Genomic DNA, 20304 nt, shown 5'->3' with positions numbered 1-20304 from the left:
TGCAGCAACAATTTGTTTTCATTTATTATCAACTATATTATATCCTCATATGTACACATGAAGTACAAAGGAATTTTTTTAAATGTAAAAAGCTTTATTCAGTCACTTAAAAATAATTTTCCCACTCCATTCCCTTTATCTTTCCTTCCAAAACACAAGTTAAACCATGACATTTGATTGTGGTTATCTGCAGAAATTTAAAATTTAAATTTACTTAAAATGGATAACCAACAAGGACCTACTGTATAGCACAGGGAACTCTGCTCAATATTATGTAACAACCTAATAGAAAAGGAAGTTAAAAAAGAATAGATAATGCGTATGTGCATAACTGAATCACTTTGCTGTTCACCTGAAACTAACACAATATCAAATATATTCCAACATAAAAGTTTTTTTTGTTTTTGTTTTTAAAGAGATCATTGAAAGAAATAAATTTTAGGAGATGTAACATTGTGGTTATTTTGAACATGATCTGCCTTTTAATGCTTCAAGTGCATTATTGGTGAGAATCTCAAGGATATATACATATATTTTTAAAGAGATACTGTGAACATCATCCTGGACTGAAAATAAAATTGTGTTATAGTCACTATATCATTTTATGATAGTTTTTTTTTTTAATTTTCTTTGTTTGACTATAGACAAAGCCCTCAATTTCCAGGCCTCAGAACCATTGCTAAAATACAAGGCTTACAATTAGATATTTTCATATTCTGTTTCCCTTTATCATGCTTTTGATGTTGCGTTCTAGAAAAGCAAAACTGGATAGTCATGGAATTACTTGGAAATGAATTATTGCTACATTTACTGATTACTGTAGCTCAGCTGGTAAGTAATCTGTCTGCAAATAATCTGTCAGTAATCTGGTTCATTTCCTGGGCTGGGGTTGGGAAGATCCCCTGGCTTCTCCAGGACACGCTACCCACTCCAGTATTTATGGGCTTCCCTGGTAGCTCAGATGGGGAGACCTGGGTTCAATCCCTGGGTTGGGAAACATCCTGGAGAAGGGAATGGAAACCCACTCCAGTATTCTTGCCTACAGAATTCCATGTATGGAGGAGCCTGGCAGGCTACAGTTTATGGGGTTGCAAAGAGTCGGACACGACTGAATGACTAAGCACAGCACAGAAACATCAGATTCTTTTTAAGTTCTCTTCTCTACTATACATTGAAATTCATTTTTCAGGTCGATGTAACGCTGTAATAAATATATTCAATAAAAAAAATAGAAAAAAATCATTTCCTCTCTTTCTTATGGAAAATAGACAGTATCTTAACTACCTGCAGGACCTCTAGAGATGAATACTATATTGTAGAGTAAAGCAGCCTTTAAATAAATGGAATAATCACCAACCTAAGAAACAAACCAAGTTAAAAGCTTCCTGCAAAGCTGTTCTCATAGTTCTTGGCTGTCCCAGGGCTGGGTAACATTTGGGTGAGACCTGGAAGGAATCTTTTAATTCATTCTGCTATGATGAATAAATATGTATGTATACAAAAAAAATTCTCTTTAGCAATTTTCTTCCTTAACAGAATACATTATTCTGAATTTTGATTAGTTACATGATATTATCTACAAAGCCTATATAAAAACTGTATGTCAAGTTACCAAATCCTTCTAACAGAAAAGGCTGAATTAATGCAAAAAACAAATGTAAAAAAAAACCAAAAGCAAAACAAAATGTTTCAACTATTCTCAAAGATTTTAGTAGAGAATGATGTTAAATTGCACTTAAAGGATGTTTCATTTGATAGGCTCTAGGCTAAAAAGCAGACATTCATGAGGTTTTGTGAGGAAATGTCCTGAAGAAACAACCTCAGATTTAATTATCTTGGACAGATTATTTTTCTAGTAAGGATCAAAACAATATATTCAATGGTATTTCCATAATTAACTTAGAAAATATTAAACCTTTGAGATTTTCCTTTAATAAAACCTCCTGTGTGAAACTATTAATGTTTTCTTAGTCACTCTATGACACAATGAAACAAAACTACTAAACTCTGCCAAAATAGGTTGATATTTTGTACCAACAACTAAATTATACTTACCAAACGGACAATGACAATAGTAGGACTCCACACCACTTTGACAGGAACCACCATTAAAGCAGGGGTTACATTCACAGTAATTGACTGAAGATTCACACATTTTCCCTGAAAAGTATCAAATTCATTTTAAAAAATGTACATAAATACATTAACACCATTTCTGCATAACCATATGTAATAATGTATCCTGAGAGATCCTATCGTTGGAGAAAAGAAATACAAGAACAGTATACTTGTCATGAGGACATTGGAATATTGTATTAGAGTTCAGTCTTATTTAGTTGCCCCGTTGTAAAGATGTGCATTGTAATATTTAGCAAGGAATTTGCATAATTATCTTGGAAAGAACTACTGTTTTCAGGGAAATCACAAATGGTGAACATATTTAAATGTTTTCACTGAATTTATTTTCTCTTGTCGATGCCACTTCATTTTTTATATAGTATAACTAGAAAGCTGAAACTTTTACATTATAATTTTCACCATAGAGACTTCCTTAACACAGATTTTTCAAAGGTAGGAATGATCTCATTTAGCTTATTTGCCAAATTACAATTCTTTCATTCTCGAGAAATATTCCTTAACTTTGACACACATGTTGTAAAGCAGAATCAAAAGTAATAAAAACCCATCAAACATTTTCAAATGCTTAGGAAGATTTATTCTTAACTATAGATTACGTATGTATGCTTTGTCTTTTTTTCTAAAATAATAACACCTAATCAGCATATATTTCAGTGTATAAAGACTTTTCATGCATTGTTTTGTTCACTGAATCAGTTAATATTGACTGAATGTCTATTATGGGCCAGGCATGCTAAAAGATGAAGGTGTAACAGTCAAAAAGTAGACAATGTCTTTCCATGGTATCTCCATTTTAGTGGGGAAAATTGATCCATACAATAGGAAACATTTGTATTTCACAGGTGGAGGAGAAGAGGTTTTTGGAGGGTAATCCCTTGCCTAAAAAATTATAAAACTATGATATCGACCATTGTAGGTCTGCTCCGAAATCTAGGTTTCAGACAGCTATGATCGAATAATTAATCACTTAGTAGGCAAAATTTAAGGTATAAGGCTAGTCCCATCTGTGTTTTGTTATTCTTGTGATGGTGTATGGGTTTTTTATGCGAATATAAATTTATTATAATACCACTACTCTGTAACTGTAGATTATTATAATATCATATTTGTTAGAGTAGTTTTTAGTTTTCCAATCTTAAGAAATGAAATCAGATGTTTCTTAATTTCCCAAGAAATTAAATATTTCTTAGAGTTCTTAATTTCCATTCATTCATTTCTGAAAAGCTATTTCCTACTTCCCAGCATGACTGCACTAATGCCTTTATTAAATGTCTCATGAAAGCATGTAGTTTTATCTACACAACTAGACAATGTTGTGCATAATCTATTTCATCATAATAAATTAATAAATATGCTTGGAACACAAAGTTTTTATTTAATTTAGTTCTGATATTGTGTCTTGATTATGTAGCCACACTTGGTCTGGTTTGAAATTTTAAGGGAGTCAGGTTTGATGACACTGCTAACTGAACATAATTCTCCATATCATAGTGTCATAAACAACATTTTTCCTTTATAAATAAATTTGGGAACCACATCTTGCAAGACAAAACAGTACAATTTCAGAATACCTTCCTATTTTAAGGGGAAATAATGAAAAATAAACAAGTTACCAATCTAGAAGCACAGAAATGAAGTGTTAAGTATTTTTGTAATGGGTCATACTGGAAAAACAGGGAGGACAAATTTATTCTAAACTCATACAAACTATCTCATCAGAGAGCTGCTCTGTCATGGGAGAACTCTTTTCTCTAGTGTTTTCTAAGTGGATTTGTCACAGATTGTTCTAGAGAAGTGTATTTTTTCCCCTAATACAGTATCTGTGTCACTCAATAGAAAATAAAATAAGATCTATTGACTATACTATTCATTATCTAGTTAGTATTAAGAAAGTCACATCCATTTTTTTTTCTCACATATGCTATGACACTCATTAAGAATTTTTATTCTTTTCCTTTCTTTTTTTTAGAAACTTTATTTTAGAGCTGTGTTAAAAGTAGCAAGTAATAAAGCTATAGATTAATATTCTTTGTAGGTACGGTTAGTAAACATTCATATTGTAAACAGATATATGTAGGTTACAAAAATCACAAACTTTACTTCTTGAAGACTGGAAATGGGGAACAAAGGCTAACCACTTTAGGGTGGATAGCCATGTTCACTTACTCAAATATTTTGACATATGTTCTCTCCAAGAAAAATGTATGAGTATTAAAACCCAATCATTGATCCTACAAATCTCAACTTGTTTGAATCCTGTTGGAAAAGACCACCTTAAATTTTGGTTTAAAAAAAAAATAACCAAAGAAATTTTTAAAAATTATATAAATTAGTTCTCTTATTTACCCCTTACAAAATAAGATTTTAACAAAGACATCTGAGTTTAATTCAAACTATAAATTATTTCTGTTAGTCCAAAGTGAGATGTGGAAAGAAACCTCAAAATAAAGACTTACTCATGTATTAAAACGTACAGTGACTACCTAAATAGAAGCACATACAAACAGAAAATGCTAGTTCGAGAATGGATCTTTTAAAAGCTAAACTGAACTATCAGTAGAATTTGATTCTTTAAGTAAACAATATAAATACACACTGGCTGGAGAAAAAAAATTCAGTCTTTTATTTGACAGTTTACTTTAAGCCAGAGTTTTATTTTCTTATTCGTCAAAAATTTAAGAAATAACTTTTCTACAGGTTGTACAAATGAATTTAATGTTGAGTTTGGGTAAAATAGCCTTATTTGTTGGTATTAGAGCATGGTGTTAGAGTATGTATTTACCAAAATAATGGTAAATTATTTACCATTAAAATCCAGTTTGAGTACTCTATTTAATGAGTAGTATTTTTATTTTATAATTATTATCAAAGAGCTTGCCATACTACATTTAAAGATACAGTTTGAAACTCAATGTTGCAATTTAAGTTATTATTAAAAAAACTTTTTTTGTTTATGTGACGGAGAGAGGTCCTAATTTTACTTTGAATCAACATAAAGCCTTTAAATGCATTATTCAAGGGCTTGGAAAGTTTATGCTCTATTACCCAATTCGAAGTCAGCAACAAATTCTGTATTGTTCTGCACACATTTACCTACTTAAATGTTAGTGTTGATGGCATAATGAGTATCAGAGAATGCTGCAGTTTGAATTACTCTAACATGCTTCTTGTACAAACAATCTGCTGTGTTGTGCACTGTGAAACAAAATCTTGCATCATTAACTTAGTGCTGCAAGTCAATTAACAATATTTGCCATTGCCTTGAGGCTTGAAATATGCTGATGGGGCTTGCACAAAGAGAGGCATTTATGTCTCTTGAACTCAAGGAGTCTTTTTCTATTAAGATATGTTAACTGTCAGAGCAGCTGTTTAGAGGAATAAACTGATCTCATTGCTTTGATATTCATCAATTAACGGTGTTGATATTCATTATTTATTATAGATAGCTTCAGGAGATGTAAGCTCCTAGCACATGGAGAAGAGGAATTGCTAAAGATGAAAATGAACGCATAACAGGAGGCAAAGGTATATTCAAACTTATCAAGATTACAGTTTAAACTTACAGGAGAAATTTAGCATGTGTCTTCATGTTCTGGGGCAGAAGGTATGATGAAATGTTGAACATAAATCGAATATGATGTGATCATCTATGATCTTTTCCACAAGGATATGTATTCAAGTTTCACTTGTTCCAATAGCATATTTTAATGTTACATTAGAGAAAGTTTAGGGCTTCCCAAGTGGCTCAGTGGTAAAGAACCTGCCTGCCAATGCAGGATCTCCTTCAGGAGACCAGGTTCAATCCCTGGGTCAGGAAGATCCCCTGGAGGAGGAAATGGCAACCCACTCCAGTATTCTTGCCTGGGAAATCCCATGGACAAAGGACCCTGGTAGGGCTACAGTTCATGGGGTCACAAAAGAGTTGGGCACGACTGAGTGACTAACACTTAGAGAAAGTTGACCTAAATTTATTCTAACTTGTTAAATTTAGCCACCCAATGGAGCTATGATTTCTGATATCCCATAGTTTGTGTAGGCTTCAATTTAATAGCTTAGCTCATGTATGTTAGATGTTTAGTCGCTAAATCATGTCTGACTCTCTTGTGACTCCATCGACTATAGCCCACTAGACTCCTCTGTCTATGAGATTTCCCAGGCAAGAACACTGGAGTGTGTTGCCATTTCCTCCTCCAGGGGATTTTACTGACCCAGGAATCAAACCAGGAGACTCAAGTCTCCTGCACTGGCATTTAGGAATTTTACCACTGAGCCACCAGGGAAGACCATATGTTATTAACAGATACCACAAATAATATTTTTCCATCTCTTGTATTTATAGACAGAGAAGAAGGAAAACCATGTGGAACTAACAAAGTCCATTTTTATTTAAACTATTTTCTTAACAAATATAATTCCATAATATATACATGCTATTTATTCTGAATGTTTATGCTTATAAGCTTTTTTATTATTTTGGTGGAAAGTAGTTGTTTTTTTGCATGAGATGTAAATGTTTCCTATTATTATGAAAGGCACTATGAAAAGAGCTCATCTAAATTTCTTGATCAATTAGCATTATGGTTTTTCATGTGGAAACAAAGCAAAATATTATGCTTAAATAAGGGTTGCTAGTATTAAAGGCAAAAAGGAAAAAAAAACTGTCTTCCTTTATATTTTAAAACATATACAAATATGATCTAAATGTGACTACAAATAATTATATAACGATACACATAATATCTATGATGTTTACTAATACAAATTGACTTTCCATAGAAATTAGAAGTTTCTAGACTAATAGACCCTGTTATTAATGTTTTAATAGAGTTAATGTATCATTTGAGGTAAATTGTGTAATTCCACTCTTGGAAACAAAATCAAAATAAGAACTGAGCTCTTTACCAGTCTTCTATGAACAACTCTTCTGCATTTCATAGAAATTTTCATTTCATATCTAGCCAGTAAAGTTTGTTTATACTCTTTGGTTTCCAGGTCACATGATCATTGACAACGTTAAAATATGACTGCTGTGATTTCTGAAAGAATGACTCTTAGTTACAACTCCCATTTTTGTGAAAGCAAATGTTTGCCAAGTTTCTTGGTACAATTACTATGCGCGACCTGTAAATAACTTTACAGGCCTGGAAAAAAATTCCTTTTTATACTGTCAAGTGACATAAAAGTGATGAATGGACAAATCTCATCCTCCCCTGAAATATCAGGACTTACTAGAGAGCATAGAAAAACCTCCCCCTCTGGGAATACACTCCTGGAATTACTCCAAATACACACCTAAAATGCATCCAGATGTGTGAAAGTGAAGAGGAAAGGGTAAAGGGGCTCTGAACTAATTCTGTTAAGAGAGACCCAGATTTGGAAATAAGTTCCATATCCATGCTGCCTTCTCTAATGTCATTCATTACTATGAAGGATTGAATGCAGGGTGTGCTGAAAACAGAAAACCTGGGAGCAGGAAGACAAATGCTATGTGGCTACTGGCTATAATTGTACTTTCTAATTAGTGTTCTAGTAAACACAAGAAACTTTCATTTGTACAGGAAATGAAATACTAGGTTTGTAGTTAGACTGATGTTTTCCTCCAGGATTCCCTGAACTTCTGAGGCATAAATAAAATGAAAGATATTTTCTTTTGATTTACTGGGGCATATTGATAGTTGATTCAATTTCTTATACTATTAAGCTTTGTGAAAATATAGACCTTAATTTTTCAGATGTTCTATACTATGCTATAATGTATTCATCTTGTCTAACATACTCTATGTCTAGCTAATCAAAGCCCCATTGAGTGATATAAAATTAAATTATAAGAAAATGCTCTTAACAATGAAATGAAGTGATTGTAATGGAAGATGAAGTCTCACTATTTCTTTTTTCAGTTTCTTTTTGGTTCTTTTTCTAGTAACAAAGAAAAACTGATCTGAGAAACAAGGTATACAAACAAATTTGTTTTCTCTAAAGTTCTCTAAATTCATTAAATAAAAGTATTCTTATTCCATGTATATGATGTGACCCTATCATCACAAACCTGAAAATAAAAAAATAAATATATCAGGAATATTATGGCAATAGGAATAATAACTATATCTCTTCATATCTTTTTGTTGTAATCATTCCACAATTTTCATTTTTATACTTGCATCTTTACAGGATGTTCTACACAAAAATTCCCTGTTGAGCTAACATTTAACCACTCCCTGTGAGGGATGCTTAGGGTAAGTCTCTCAGCTTCCCTCAATTCATAAACATTTACTTTTCTAATCTTTAGCACAATTTCTAACTTCACATGAAATATTCAGTTGTGTGTGTGTGTGTGTGTGTGTGTGTGTTTAAGACAGAGATGGGGCAGTGGCTGGGAATTATTTTAAGCAGGAAGTTCATAAACTCTCACAGCTCCAATTTGTAATACCACAGACTTTAAGAATCACTGAAAAAATTGTAGTGAAAGTCCACAAAAATAGAGTAGGAAAATATAGGTGCTTTGAAAGAATTCTGATGATCCAAAAAATATCTGAATACATACAGACTTTGAAGACGGCTTCACTATAGTACTTAATGTTAACAGAAGTAAAATTTAACCAGAATGAATATTTAAAAATTCATTCTGTGAGGTACACTTGTGCTTCAGTATGAATTGTGTCTTATGGCTTATTAGCTTTGATTGGTTCTTTAAGACATTTTAGTGCATTAGCTCTACATTTCTAAGTCAGGTTACCTGGTAAAGACTAGCTGGAAGAAAAGGAACTCAAAATGATATTTGAGGGATTACCTCTCCAAACAACATTAAATATGTATTATAAATATGTATTAATACATTTAAACAATGCATTTCTAATTTAGTGTGTGGATTAACAATTTGTCACCATGATTTTTGATATACTGTTTGTATATCAAAATAGTACAAAGAAATGCATAACAAAACAAAGAAATAAAACTATCAGACTTTACTTAACTGCCTGTTTTGCTGGATGGCCTATATATATAGAATTTGGAAACAAAGAATTATATTAAATAAAAAATACAAGATTTACATGAAGTGTTCAACTGCATGCTTATTTATATCACCCCTGATCAACTGGATTATCCACAGTTATGCAAATGGAAACTGAAGTGAGCTATGAGGAGGGACAGTATGTAAAATTAATACATTACTTCAAATGACTTCCTTACAAAAAGAGGTTATGATGGTTGTGATCCAGCTTTGGCAGCTCCGTCCCTAGAGTCACCAGAGCATAGGCTCAGCTTCCTACAGTGTAAAGTAGGAGCAATAATAAGATCTTTCTATGTCAGACATTATCTGTTGACACTCAGATTCACTTGTATCTTTCCATACTGTCGGGGCTGGAAGTTAGAAAACTATCATCTTTCCAGACTCCCTTCCAGCAGGACTGAGGTTCAGTTTGTGCCAGTGGGTGAGAGTTGAATGATAATCTGAAGGGTAAAAAGAAAGCAGTCACTGTTCTGGGAATCACCCACTACAGCCCTGCAAAGGTGACCAGGAGTGCTTTCTGGAAATACTTGTGATGTCTTTATGGCTGAGGTTATTGGTGAATTTTCCTGACTTCCATACTTAGCCAGTTTGAAGCTTCTAATGCATGTCTCAGAGAGATGCTGTGCAGTTTAAGTAGAATAAAGGACAAAAAATTCTAAGAAGGCTCACATCACAGGCTCACCATAATATTCTCTAGCAAGTGCAGATCAAAGTATGATGAGGTATGACAGGCGTTTAAAGAGCAGAGGATCTGGAGTAAAGTTTATCATCAAAACTCAGCTCACTTTCTTGTGCCGTGCTGGAGGCAAGTCATTTACCTGTATTCTCTCTAAGATCTAATTTGTTGTCTTTCAATCAGAAGGATAAGAATATTCATTTAATAGATTTGTAAGAACTAAATAACTAAATGAATAATAATGTCTGTGATGCAAGTAACTTTAAGCAGTATTGCAATTAGCCATTTGATAAATGCTATTAATATTTCATAATGAAGGCCGGGTATGCTTAGAAGTTTCAACAACTACATTTAGAAAAGGATGCAGTGTATGTTTAAATATAATGAAACAAATAAAGAAACAAACTAGAGAGGAGTAAAGCGAAAAGGCTAGTTCTATGCCCCATGCCTTAAGCAACATTTCTGCTGAGATTAGCATATGTGTCTCGCTCACACTCATGTCATTTTCCATCTCCCCATGTATTACCTAATGCAGTTACCCTTTCTTCATTCTAGGATTAAGTGTAAACTCACTCTAGGTGTGAAATAGTGTATCATACTAAAATGGAACTAATAAATAATCTTTATTGTTGAATTCACAATAGAGGAAGTCATTTGGAGAGGCTGGGGGTGGGAGAGGTGGATGATAGACTGAGAAAGGTTTTCTGGAAATCCTGAACTCATAACATGTATGTAACCCTGTAATTCATAACCGTAAGAGTACAACTCTGGTAAGTCTTATGCCTACCTTCTGCCTCTGAGGCTTGCCTTTATAGAAATTCTATAGCATACCTCTGTATCAACCATTATATTAACACTACTACTAAAGCTACTAATTAGCATTGCTATTTATTGAAAGTTGGAATCTGTGCTAGATATTTTACAAATATTATTTGTACTCATTACAACAACCCTAAAAGATAAGTAACTATGACTATTCTCATTTTATATATGGGGGAGTTGAAAGCGAGCAAGATTAGGGGACTTCCCAAAAGCTATAGATAAATCAAGTTTTGTCAAATCCCCTGATTCTTTCCATACATATGTTTGCTGCCCCTTTTCTTCATTTATATTTTAAGGACATTATTTTGTCAAAAGATAAAGCTTATATGATCTGCTTTGGCTTATTCAAACTTGCTGTAAATAATCATCAAGTGATTCAGTTCTCCAAATATAAAACCATGAAGTATACACACGATAGGCTTCATTTAAAAATATTATATACAAATACAATTATCTTAAAAACTTCTTTTAAAATAGTATTCTACAATATACTTACAAAAATTTAAAAAATATATCCTGGTTTTACCTATTTTACTGTACTTTACACTGAGTTAATAAACACCACAGGGCAACCCAATGTAACATGTATGTACTAAAAAGGTATAGTGTACAAATTATAGAAAAGAAATTGTCTCTCCTCAAACTGATCTACAGCATAAATGTATACACATTTGAAGGTACACTAACCACAGATCAGTTAATAAATAGATGATGGATAGATAGATAAGTAGGGCTAGAAACAAAGATCTATTTATAAGCATATATCATGTTCTATTAGAATGACAAACAGTAGTCAAATAATTTCTCTATATATTTAATTCTGCTCCCAAAATATCATGGTATATTGTGACTCAGTTTTGCTCTCACTAACCTGAGAAATCAGCCAATGATACTTTCTACCCGACTACTAGAAACAACAAGGCATTTAGATCTCAATCTAAATTACAACTGTTGCTTCATCTCTTCACAGTGTGGGTCAAATTTCAATAATCATAGTGATAATTATGGTGAAAATCATAAAATTGATGATGATAAAATAATTTACAACAATTACAGTTCTTTAGAACACAAAATAGTCCAGATTTTATACCTTAAATACACCATGTCCTTTAACTTTAGAACACTTTTTTGAAGATAAGATGCTGTTTTTGCTCTTGTACAAGACATTCAGTAGCTGGACTAAGAATTTAAACTCCGAATGAACTGTATAAGCTCACATCCCGACTCTACAACAAATCAACCGAATCACCTTAGACAATCAACTCAATTTCTCTCTACTTTTCTTAAGAAAAGTTTTCTTTTCTTAAAGCTTGTAAAATCATTATGCCTACCACTTGTCAGGTTTCTCCTGAGAAGTGAAATTAATACAGATAAAGTTCCTAGAACAGTGTCTGGCCAACAGTAATCGCTTAAAGCATTTGCTATGATTCTGCCTATTCTTTACAGAAAGCCATTTGAAGATGACAAAGTTCATAGCTTTCTATTATACTTGATATGACTAGAATCTTGGTGGGCAAAAAAAGAACACTATCATACCTGTGTATCCAGTTTTGCAAACACAGTTGAAGCCTCCTGGAAAGTTCTGGCAAATGGCACCGTTCTTGCAGGGACTAGGCAGGCACTCGTTGATGTCTCGCTCACAGGCCCTGCCGGTGAAGCCATCTGGGCAGCTGCACGAAAACCCTCCCACTAAATTGTGACAGGTCCCACCATTGTGGCAAGGGGATGGAAGGCATTCATCTATGTCAATTTCACACCAGCTGCCTGTGTAGCCCGGCAGACACTTGCATAAGAAAGGCTGCAGAGGTTCGTTTGCCACGATGATGACTGGAAGGCTCTCATGGCTCTTCAATTCAGTGCTCACGGCTAGCCTCCTGACACAGCTCCCTCCGTTCTGACATGGGCCAGGAGCACAGGAGTCGTGATCCACAGACTCCACCTTCACTCCGCTCTGCCTCAGGAGGATCTCCTTGATGCTTTCAAAGAAAGTGGCTACACCACTGGGATTCACATACTGATTGTGGTTTCGCTTCACAGCTGCCAAAAGAAACGTTCTGTTGTGCCCTTCATAAGCCCCATACAGTTGCACAGCGGTCCCGAGGCCCGTCAGCTGTGAACTGGCAATGCGCAAGAAATGAAGGTAGTGGTTGGTCAAGAAGTCCTTCACGGTCGGTACACCAAGACGCAGTAGGATGCTGTTATCCACTGTCGCGTTGGAAAATCCCGTGAAGAAAACTCGGATGTTGCTGGTGACTGTGCTGTGGACGCCATCGTTACTAAGGACAGTCAGATCAAACGTGCCATCTGTGGACCTCGGCTGGGAGCTCAGATCACAGGTGCCCCTTGGAATACTGAAGAGGCTGGTCACTCCCGAGGTCAGGGAGCAGTGGAAGGTGTCTAACACATCGGGATCCTGTGGCTTTACGGAGCCTAAAACCCCACCAGGAAACAAGTTACCATAATAATTAACAAATATCTCCACCGTCCGAGACTGTGATGGGTTGTCATTTTGGTCTATGACTGTGATATGCACGGTCCCCGTGGAAGACATCTGAGGCACGCCAGAATCCCTGGTAACCACGGACAGATAGAAGTCGGAGATCTGCTCTCTGTCGATCTCTCGGGTGGTGCTCAGAACTCCCGCAGTGTTCAGACTGAAATAATTGGTGGCAGGACCTGTGCTCAGCAGATAGTAGGTAAAGGGGCCTTGATTGGGAGGGAGATCGGGATCGGTGGACTGAAGGGTCATCACCAGAGTTCCTGGGCGTTTGTTTTCCATCACTTCCCCCTCGCTGATGGTCAACATAGGCCCGTTATCGTTTATATCTTCCAGGATGACTAATAAGGAGGCACTTCCAGTAGCGGAGGGGGTCCCAGAATCCACAGCCAAAACAGTGAGATTATAGATAGGTAGGGTTTCTCGATCTAACTCTGCAGTAACGGTGATCTGTCCTGTCTGTGGATTAATGGAAAAGGCACCATTTTCATTCCCTGATCCAATGAAGTAAGAAAACCTACTCCAGCTGGGAACAGAGTCTGAGTCGAAGGCACTGACAAAGGTCACGTGAGTCCCCGTGGGCACCCCTTCACTGATCTGAACGCTGTAGATGTTTAGACTAAAAACGGGGGGGTCATTGGCATCAAGCACAGTGACATTCACAGTGACCTCATCTATGTCTGCACCCCGAATGCTGCCAAAATTCTTGGCCAGTACCTTCAAAGATACCCTTTCTTCTTTTTCTCTATCAAGAAGTCCAGACACATAAATCTGTCCCGTCTTCTTGTTGATCTGGAAACCCTTCTTTCTACTGTTACCAAAAATCAAATAATGAACCTCCCCATCACTGCCCAAGTCACGGTCACTGGCAAATACTTCTCCAACAATAGTACCTGTAGGAGCTGCTTCTGAGATTTCAAAGTAGTAAAGTTTGGAAACAAAACGAGGCACGTATTCATTTGTCCCTTTTAATTGGATATTAACAGTGGCAAAGCTGCACCTCTCCTCATCGGGGACATTGAAAGCTTTCACAGTAAGGTGGTAGCTCTGCTTGGTTTCAAAATCCAAGAAGCCTTGAGTGGTGACGACTCCAGTGTTGGGGTCAATGACAAAGAGGTCACTATCAGATGACTGTATAGTGTAGGCGATCACAGCATTGGTGCCAGAGTCAGCATCTGTTGCATTTAGGTGGATAACTGTTGTCCCACTGGGGGCATTTTCCAAAACAGTGGGGAAATATTCATCAGGGAGAAATACTGGAGAATTATCATTCACATCAATCACATTTACAGTCACACTGCAGTAACCAGTCCTTGAGACCCATCCTCCGTCTGTAGCACTAACAGTCATCTCATGTTTCTGGCAGAGCTCATAATCAAGGGCTTTAGCGAGTGTTAATACACCTGTGGAGGAGTTGATTGCAAAGATGCCTTCTTCATTTCCTGAGGAAATACTGTACCTAATTAAGCCATTCATAGCTGTGTCTCTATCTCTCGCAGAAACAGTTCTAACAATGGCTCCAACACTATGGCTTTCAGGGATGGTTGCACTCATGTGACTTTGAGAGAATTCAGGTGTGTGGTAGTTTTCCTCCGTTACAATTATTTGAACAGTTGCTTGGGATGAAAGTGGAGGGTTTCCCTTATCTTTTGCGGTGACGGTGATCAAGAAGTTTTGATTCAGGTCAGATGTCAGGGGAGCTGCTACTGAAATCCACCCTGTGTGATTGTCTAACTTAAATTTTCCCAAATGATTTTCATTCAAAATGAAATATTCCACTTCAGAATTCAAGCCAAAATCTTTATCATCGACTGCAGTAACTTTGATTAACTTCGTCCCAACTTTCACATGTTTGGTGACTGGAGTGAAATATTTAGTTTTAAGAAATTGTGGTGCATTATCATTACTGTCCACCGTGTTTATGGTAACTGTTGTCTCACTAAGTAACGCAGGATTACCTCGGTCTGAAGAGGTCACTATAAAACTATGTCTGTTGATGTTCACGTTGCTGAAGCCACTGACATTTTGATATTTTAAGACCTGTTTATTGAAAATCTCTCCTGTGGAGGCATTAATCCTGAAGTACTCTGACTGAGATTTTATAAAATAAAACACTTGTCCATTTGATCCCTCATCAGGGTCTGTCGCAGATACCTGAGTCACTTTGGAGCCAATTTCAGTAAGTTCAGGGCAATCTAAATAATAGGAGGGTCTGCTAAATCTTGGAGCATTGTCATTGACATCTGTCACAAATATTGTGACATCTGTACTTACAGTCCATCCAGAGTCATGTGCAGAAACTCGGATTCTGTAACGGTCTGTGTCTTCTCTATTTAAAGGTCTACTAATTACAATATCCCCAGTGCTGGGATTAATGGTAAATGGAAGACTTGTGTCCATTATAGAGTATCTACTAATTGCATTTACACCAATGTCTTCATCAGAAGTTGTGACACGTGTAACTGTGTACCCTAATGGGGAATTTTCAGGAACATGGGCACTGAATATTTGCGAAAACCTCGGGGCATTATCATTTTCATCTAAAATGTTAATGATGACTTTTACTGAGGTACTCTGAGAAGGGGAGCCTCTGTCTGAGGACTTTACAATAAGCACATACTGAGATATTTTTTCCCTGTCCAAAGGTCGAATGCTTCTAATTTCACCAGTGGCATGATTGATACTGAAACTGTGTTCTTTGTTGCCATTAATGATTTCATAATCCAACTGTCCATTGGGCCCACTGTCCTTGTCTACTGCAGAAACAGTGAGTATTTTTCGAGGAGAAAGGTTTTCTAATATTTCAGATACAAATGGATCTTCCTTAAAGACAGGAGGATTATCATTGACATCTAACACGGTTATGTCAAGTTTCTCATAGGAGGAGAAAGGAGGAAAGCCTCCATCTCTGGCTTCTATCCACACAACATATTTTTGTATCTTTTCAAAATCTAGAGGCTGACTTATGGAAACCTGTCCTGTTAACTGATCAATCTGGAGTGTGTTGCCAAGATTGCCACTTGCAATATAATAGGACAAAGGTTCTCCTCTCAAGGAAGACCCTGTTACAGTAGTGACCAGAGTGCCTACTGGTTGGTTTTCAGGAAACATGAAAGTCTGTTCTTTGGCTTTGACTTTAGGGAAATCTGCTTTGTTCACAAATCGAACAGTCACTGTGGTAGAATCTGTTTTGGGGACTGAGCCACCGTCTTTTACGTAGACAGAAAATGTCACTTCTGAAGTGCCATTTAGTGCTCCGGCTGCCATAATAGCTCCTCTCAGTGTGTCAATGTGAAATTTTTCAGAGTTTCTACCCGAAAGAGAATAATGGAGTTCAGAATTTGGTCCAATATCAGCATCCGTGACAGTAACTGCAAAGACGAAGGAACCTATAAAAGAGGGAGTGTGCAGTTATAAATCACATGGGACCCCAATAAAACGTCTGATAGTAAGTTAAAACAGTATACTAAAACTATATAAAGCACTCTACTGCTACCTGATACAACTTTATTTTCTCACAATTACTAGAGGAGAACAGTATATCTTATATTGTCTCAAAATTTCCCCAGTCAAATCTACTTAACAGTAGTCTTCAGGGACTGACCTGCCATTGTCTACCTAAAAGCCAGACAATCTATGGAATTTAATATTTTTCAGTGTACCTTTGAGAGAAGCACAGGGAAGAGCAAATATAATCATTCCAAATTATAGTTCTTAGGAGAAAAATCTGTACATAACTTCCAACAAACACAATAATACATGAGTTCTGCTAAGAACTATGTTTTTGCTGAACAGAAAAATCACATAATTGCTCTATTATGTCTTAAAATACTTTGAATTACATTTTATGTAGTCATATAAACAAAAATAATATGCTTAAAAAATAATTGTCAATTCCTTGTGCCCACTGTTCTATGGGAAAAGTTTTTTAATCTGTGAGCTATTCTTATATGGAGATAAAGTATACATATGAATGTGTGTTTATATACATGTGTATGTACTACAACAATTATACTACAACAATTGTGTATTATGTATACACAATACATATATATGAACAATTATAGTGTAGTAAGAAATAAGAATTGAAGAATGGACTCAATTTGGATTCCAAAAGTTAGTGCTTGGGATTAAGGCCAAAGAGGAACAGACTGTAGAGGAGATAACGCTGAAAAGCTGCCATAAGGATATGCTTTTGATAGACTTATTCAGAAAACTTTCCCAAACCTGCACTCCTAGCCCTGCAGAAGAGTTTGTGACACAAGTGAAAAGTAGTCTAATTTTAAGAAGGCCAGTGATTCTGCTAAATTACAGTATGTTTAATGAGGGGGGAAAATGCCTAAGTCTTACTCACTTTGTATAGGCGATGTTATATTACATCATTACACATTGGGTGAAACTAGAACCATGCCTGCTAGCATCATTTCAGCTGAAGGCCCACTCCAGGGATTCATGACTTTGATACTGGCTTTTTCTTTTAATAAAAAGTTGACACAAAAATTTATGGATTTTATACTTTCAACTAGTAGCAACTAGACCCTCTCAAGTGAATAGAAGATCAAAATTCACTAGAGGCGAAATTGTGGATCTGTTTTTTTTTTTTTTTCCCTCTCATTAAAAATATCTTAAAGGAGAGAAAATTAAATTAATTATAACTTCATTTATTTATTTTCCAGTTTCAAAATCCATTTCAAAAATTACCAATGGCAGATGATTTGTGTAGTTCCTAGGAGAGTAGGACATTCTTCCCAAAGAAGCAAATAAACCCAAACTAAACTTAAAAGAGGGTTTGAAAGATAAATACATATTGTCAATGTGAACATGGTTCATTATTGGCTCCATACACATATTAATAGAAAAAACTTCATCCATTAAAACTAAGTTAAAAATATTTATAGCAGTAATTAACTAGAAGGATTATTTCAATAAACCTTTTGAAAATTTGTTTATGAAGCATTGGATAAAATATTAATTTTGTAAGAATGAATACAGTTGAGAGCGTAGTACCTCCAAGATAATGTTTCGGGTATAATATAAGGACATGGCATGAAAAATAGATAATGTCCTTCCTATTAGGGCACACACAAATTACATCTCAGGATAGAAACCTACTTGACTACAAAGTGAAATCTATTTTCATATTTACCAATATTCAATTAAAATTAAGAAATAGCACTAGGAAAGCTGTGGCAATTATGAAATCTTAAATACAATTGGTCTGAGAAGAAAAAATTAGTTTGCAAGAGTCAATGTTCCTTCAACTGCTTTAAGCTAGAGTTTAATTTTAGAGGATTTGCAAACTTTGGCTACATCAGAAATATACCTGTAGAAAAAATAGAAATGTAATTATAGGAAGTGCTCAATACATAGTTTTTATTTATCTGTGAGACATCAGAGGCGGTTTGGTTACCTGGCGGAGTAGGAGACGGGATGTGTGTGACATAGGGGTGATGCTGAAATCTTGGTGGGTTGTCGTTGACATCAGTCACCGTGACGAGCACACTGGTAGAACTGGAAAGAGGTTCCGGGGACCCAGCATCGCTGGCAACAACCACTAAAGTATAATTCTCTTTTGTTTCCCTGTCTAGCAATGCGCTGGTGATGATTTGTCCTGTGGATGGGTTGATGGTGAACTGAGAATTTCCACCAATGATCCTATAACTAAAACAGAGAACAGACACGGGCATATTTCTTCCAGCTTTAATGCTGCAACATCTATTTACTAGAATTTTAACGAGCGAGGCAGAAAAGTCAGGGAAAACATTACAAGTAAGATCACAGAACAATGAAAGAATATGCTAGTTCACATTTTATGTGAACAGCACATTAACAGTCTTTATGGCAAGATGTCCTATGACCTCAAGCAGGTCTTCACAAGGTTTGTGAGCTTCCTAAATCATGCAAGTCCCTAGAATATACTCAGAAGACTATCATATTTTAAATAAACCAGCCTGAAAGCATAAATCAGGCTCTTGCTCTAATATTGTGGTCAGTGGCCAGGATCACAGATGAACATCTGTTAAATATATCTAAAAGGTATCTATCTGCTGTGTGCTGTAATATACCAGAAAAGATCAGTGGAAGGTCTTGTTCTCTAAAAACCAAACACTGTATATGACACATATTGAGAGTTGGACTATGAAGAAAGCTGAGTGCTGAAGAATTGATGCTTTTGAACTGTGGTGTTGGAGAAGACTCTTGAGAGTCCCTTGGACTGCAAGGAGATCCAACCAGTCCATTCTGAAGGAGATCAGTCCTGGGTGTTCTTTGGAAGGACTGACGCTAAAGCTGAAACTCCAATACTTTGGCCACCTCATGTGAACAGTTGACTTATTGGGAAAGACTCTGATGCTGGGAGGGATTAGGGGCAGGAGGAGAAGGGAGTGACAGAGGATGAGATGGCTGGATGGCATCACCAACTCGATGGATGTGAGTCTGAGTGAACTCTGGGAGTTGGTGATGGACAGGGAGGTCTGGCGTGCTACGGTTCATGCGGTTGCAGAGAGTCAGACACGACTGAGCAACTGAACTGAACTGAACTGAACTGACTATCCAGAACAGCTCAAGAACTGATTATTCATACAGAGACATTCCTAGTTACTAATTCTCTCATTTGCTATTCCTCATATGGCCACACTGCTTTGCTTTCCTGTTGTAAGGAGTGGTATGACACCTTCATGGATATTTTGATGCTAACCAGATTGGTTAGTGGGCAGGAGTTTCCACTGAGAATAGCTTCTCTCTTCTTTCTAAAGAAAAGGCTATCTGTGTATATTTCTGAGAGCTCAGCTAGGAAAGAAGTAGCTAAGCTTGAAGGTTCAGAAGTTGGCTGTGGTCCAGAATGTTTTCTGTTGGAGGGTAGCGAGGAAATGAGGAAATGGATATCTTTCAAGTCTTCTCCTTCATGCCAACAAGCAAATGCCCTTATTGGAACTAACGGGTGTTTCTATAGTTTGCTTTGTGTCCATAAAAACATAGCAACAGCAAGTGTCTAATAGAAACAGCAGGAAAACTTTACATCGCAGCCAGTGCACATTCTTCCTATTAAGTTCATTGTTTAAAACAAACATTTTGGCACCTTCATCCTTCTTGAGAGACATCAGGAACTGTTAAGGAGCTACGTGTTCTTTTTTTGTTAAACAAAAGAGGTTCTATAAAATG

General features: G+C 36.1%; 1 protein-coding gene across 2 annotated transcripts in view; it reads right to left on the bottom strand.

Moving 5' to 3' along the window:
• Positions 1-20304, bottom strand: part of FAT4 (FAT atypical cadherin 4) — a 184052-nt gene that overhangs the window by 30365 nt on the left and 133383 nt on the right. For both annotated transcript variants that reach the window (XM_027567307.1, XM_027567306.1), the window contains exons 8-10: positions 18554-18804; positions 12183-16532; positions 2056-2160 (exon numbers count right to left, since the gene is read on the bottom strand). In XM_027567307.1, the coding sequence (XP_027423108.1) occupies positions 2056-2160; positions 12183-16532; positions 18554-18804 (4706 nt within the window). The remainder of the gene's footprint in view (positions 1-2055; positions 2161-12182; positions 16533-18553; positions 18805-20304) is intronic.

This window comes from Bos indicus x Bos taurus, chromosome 17 (genome assembly GCF_003369695.1).
Source record: "Bos indicus x Bos taurus breed Angus x Brahman F1 hybrid chromosome 17, Bos_hybrid_MaternalHap_v2.0, whole genome shotgun sequence".
Taxonomy (NCBI): Eukaryota; Metazoa; Chordata; class Mammalia; order Artiodactyla; family Bovidae; genus Bos; species Bos indicus x Bos taurus.
This window is presented reverse-complemented; position numbering and strand designations above follow the sequence as displayed.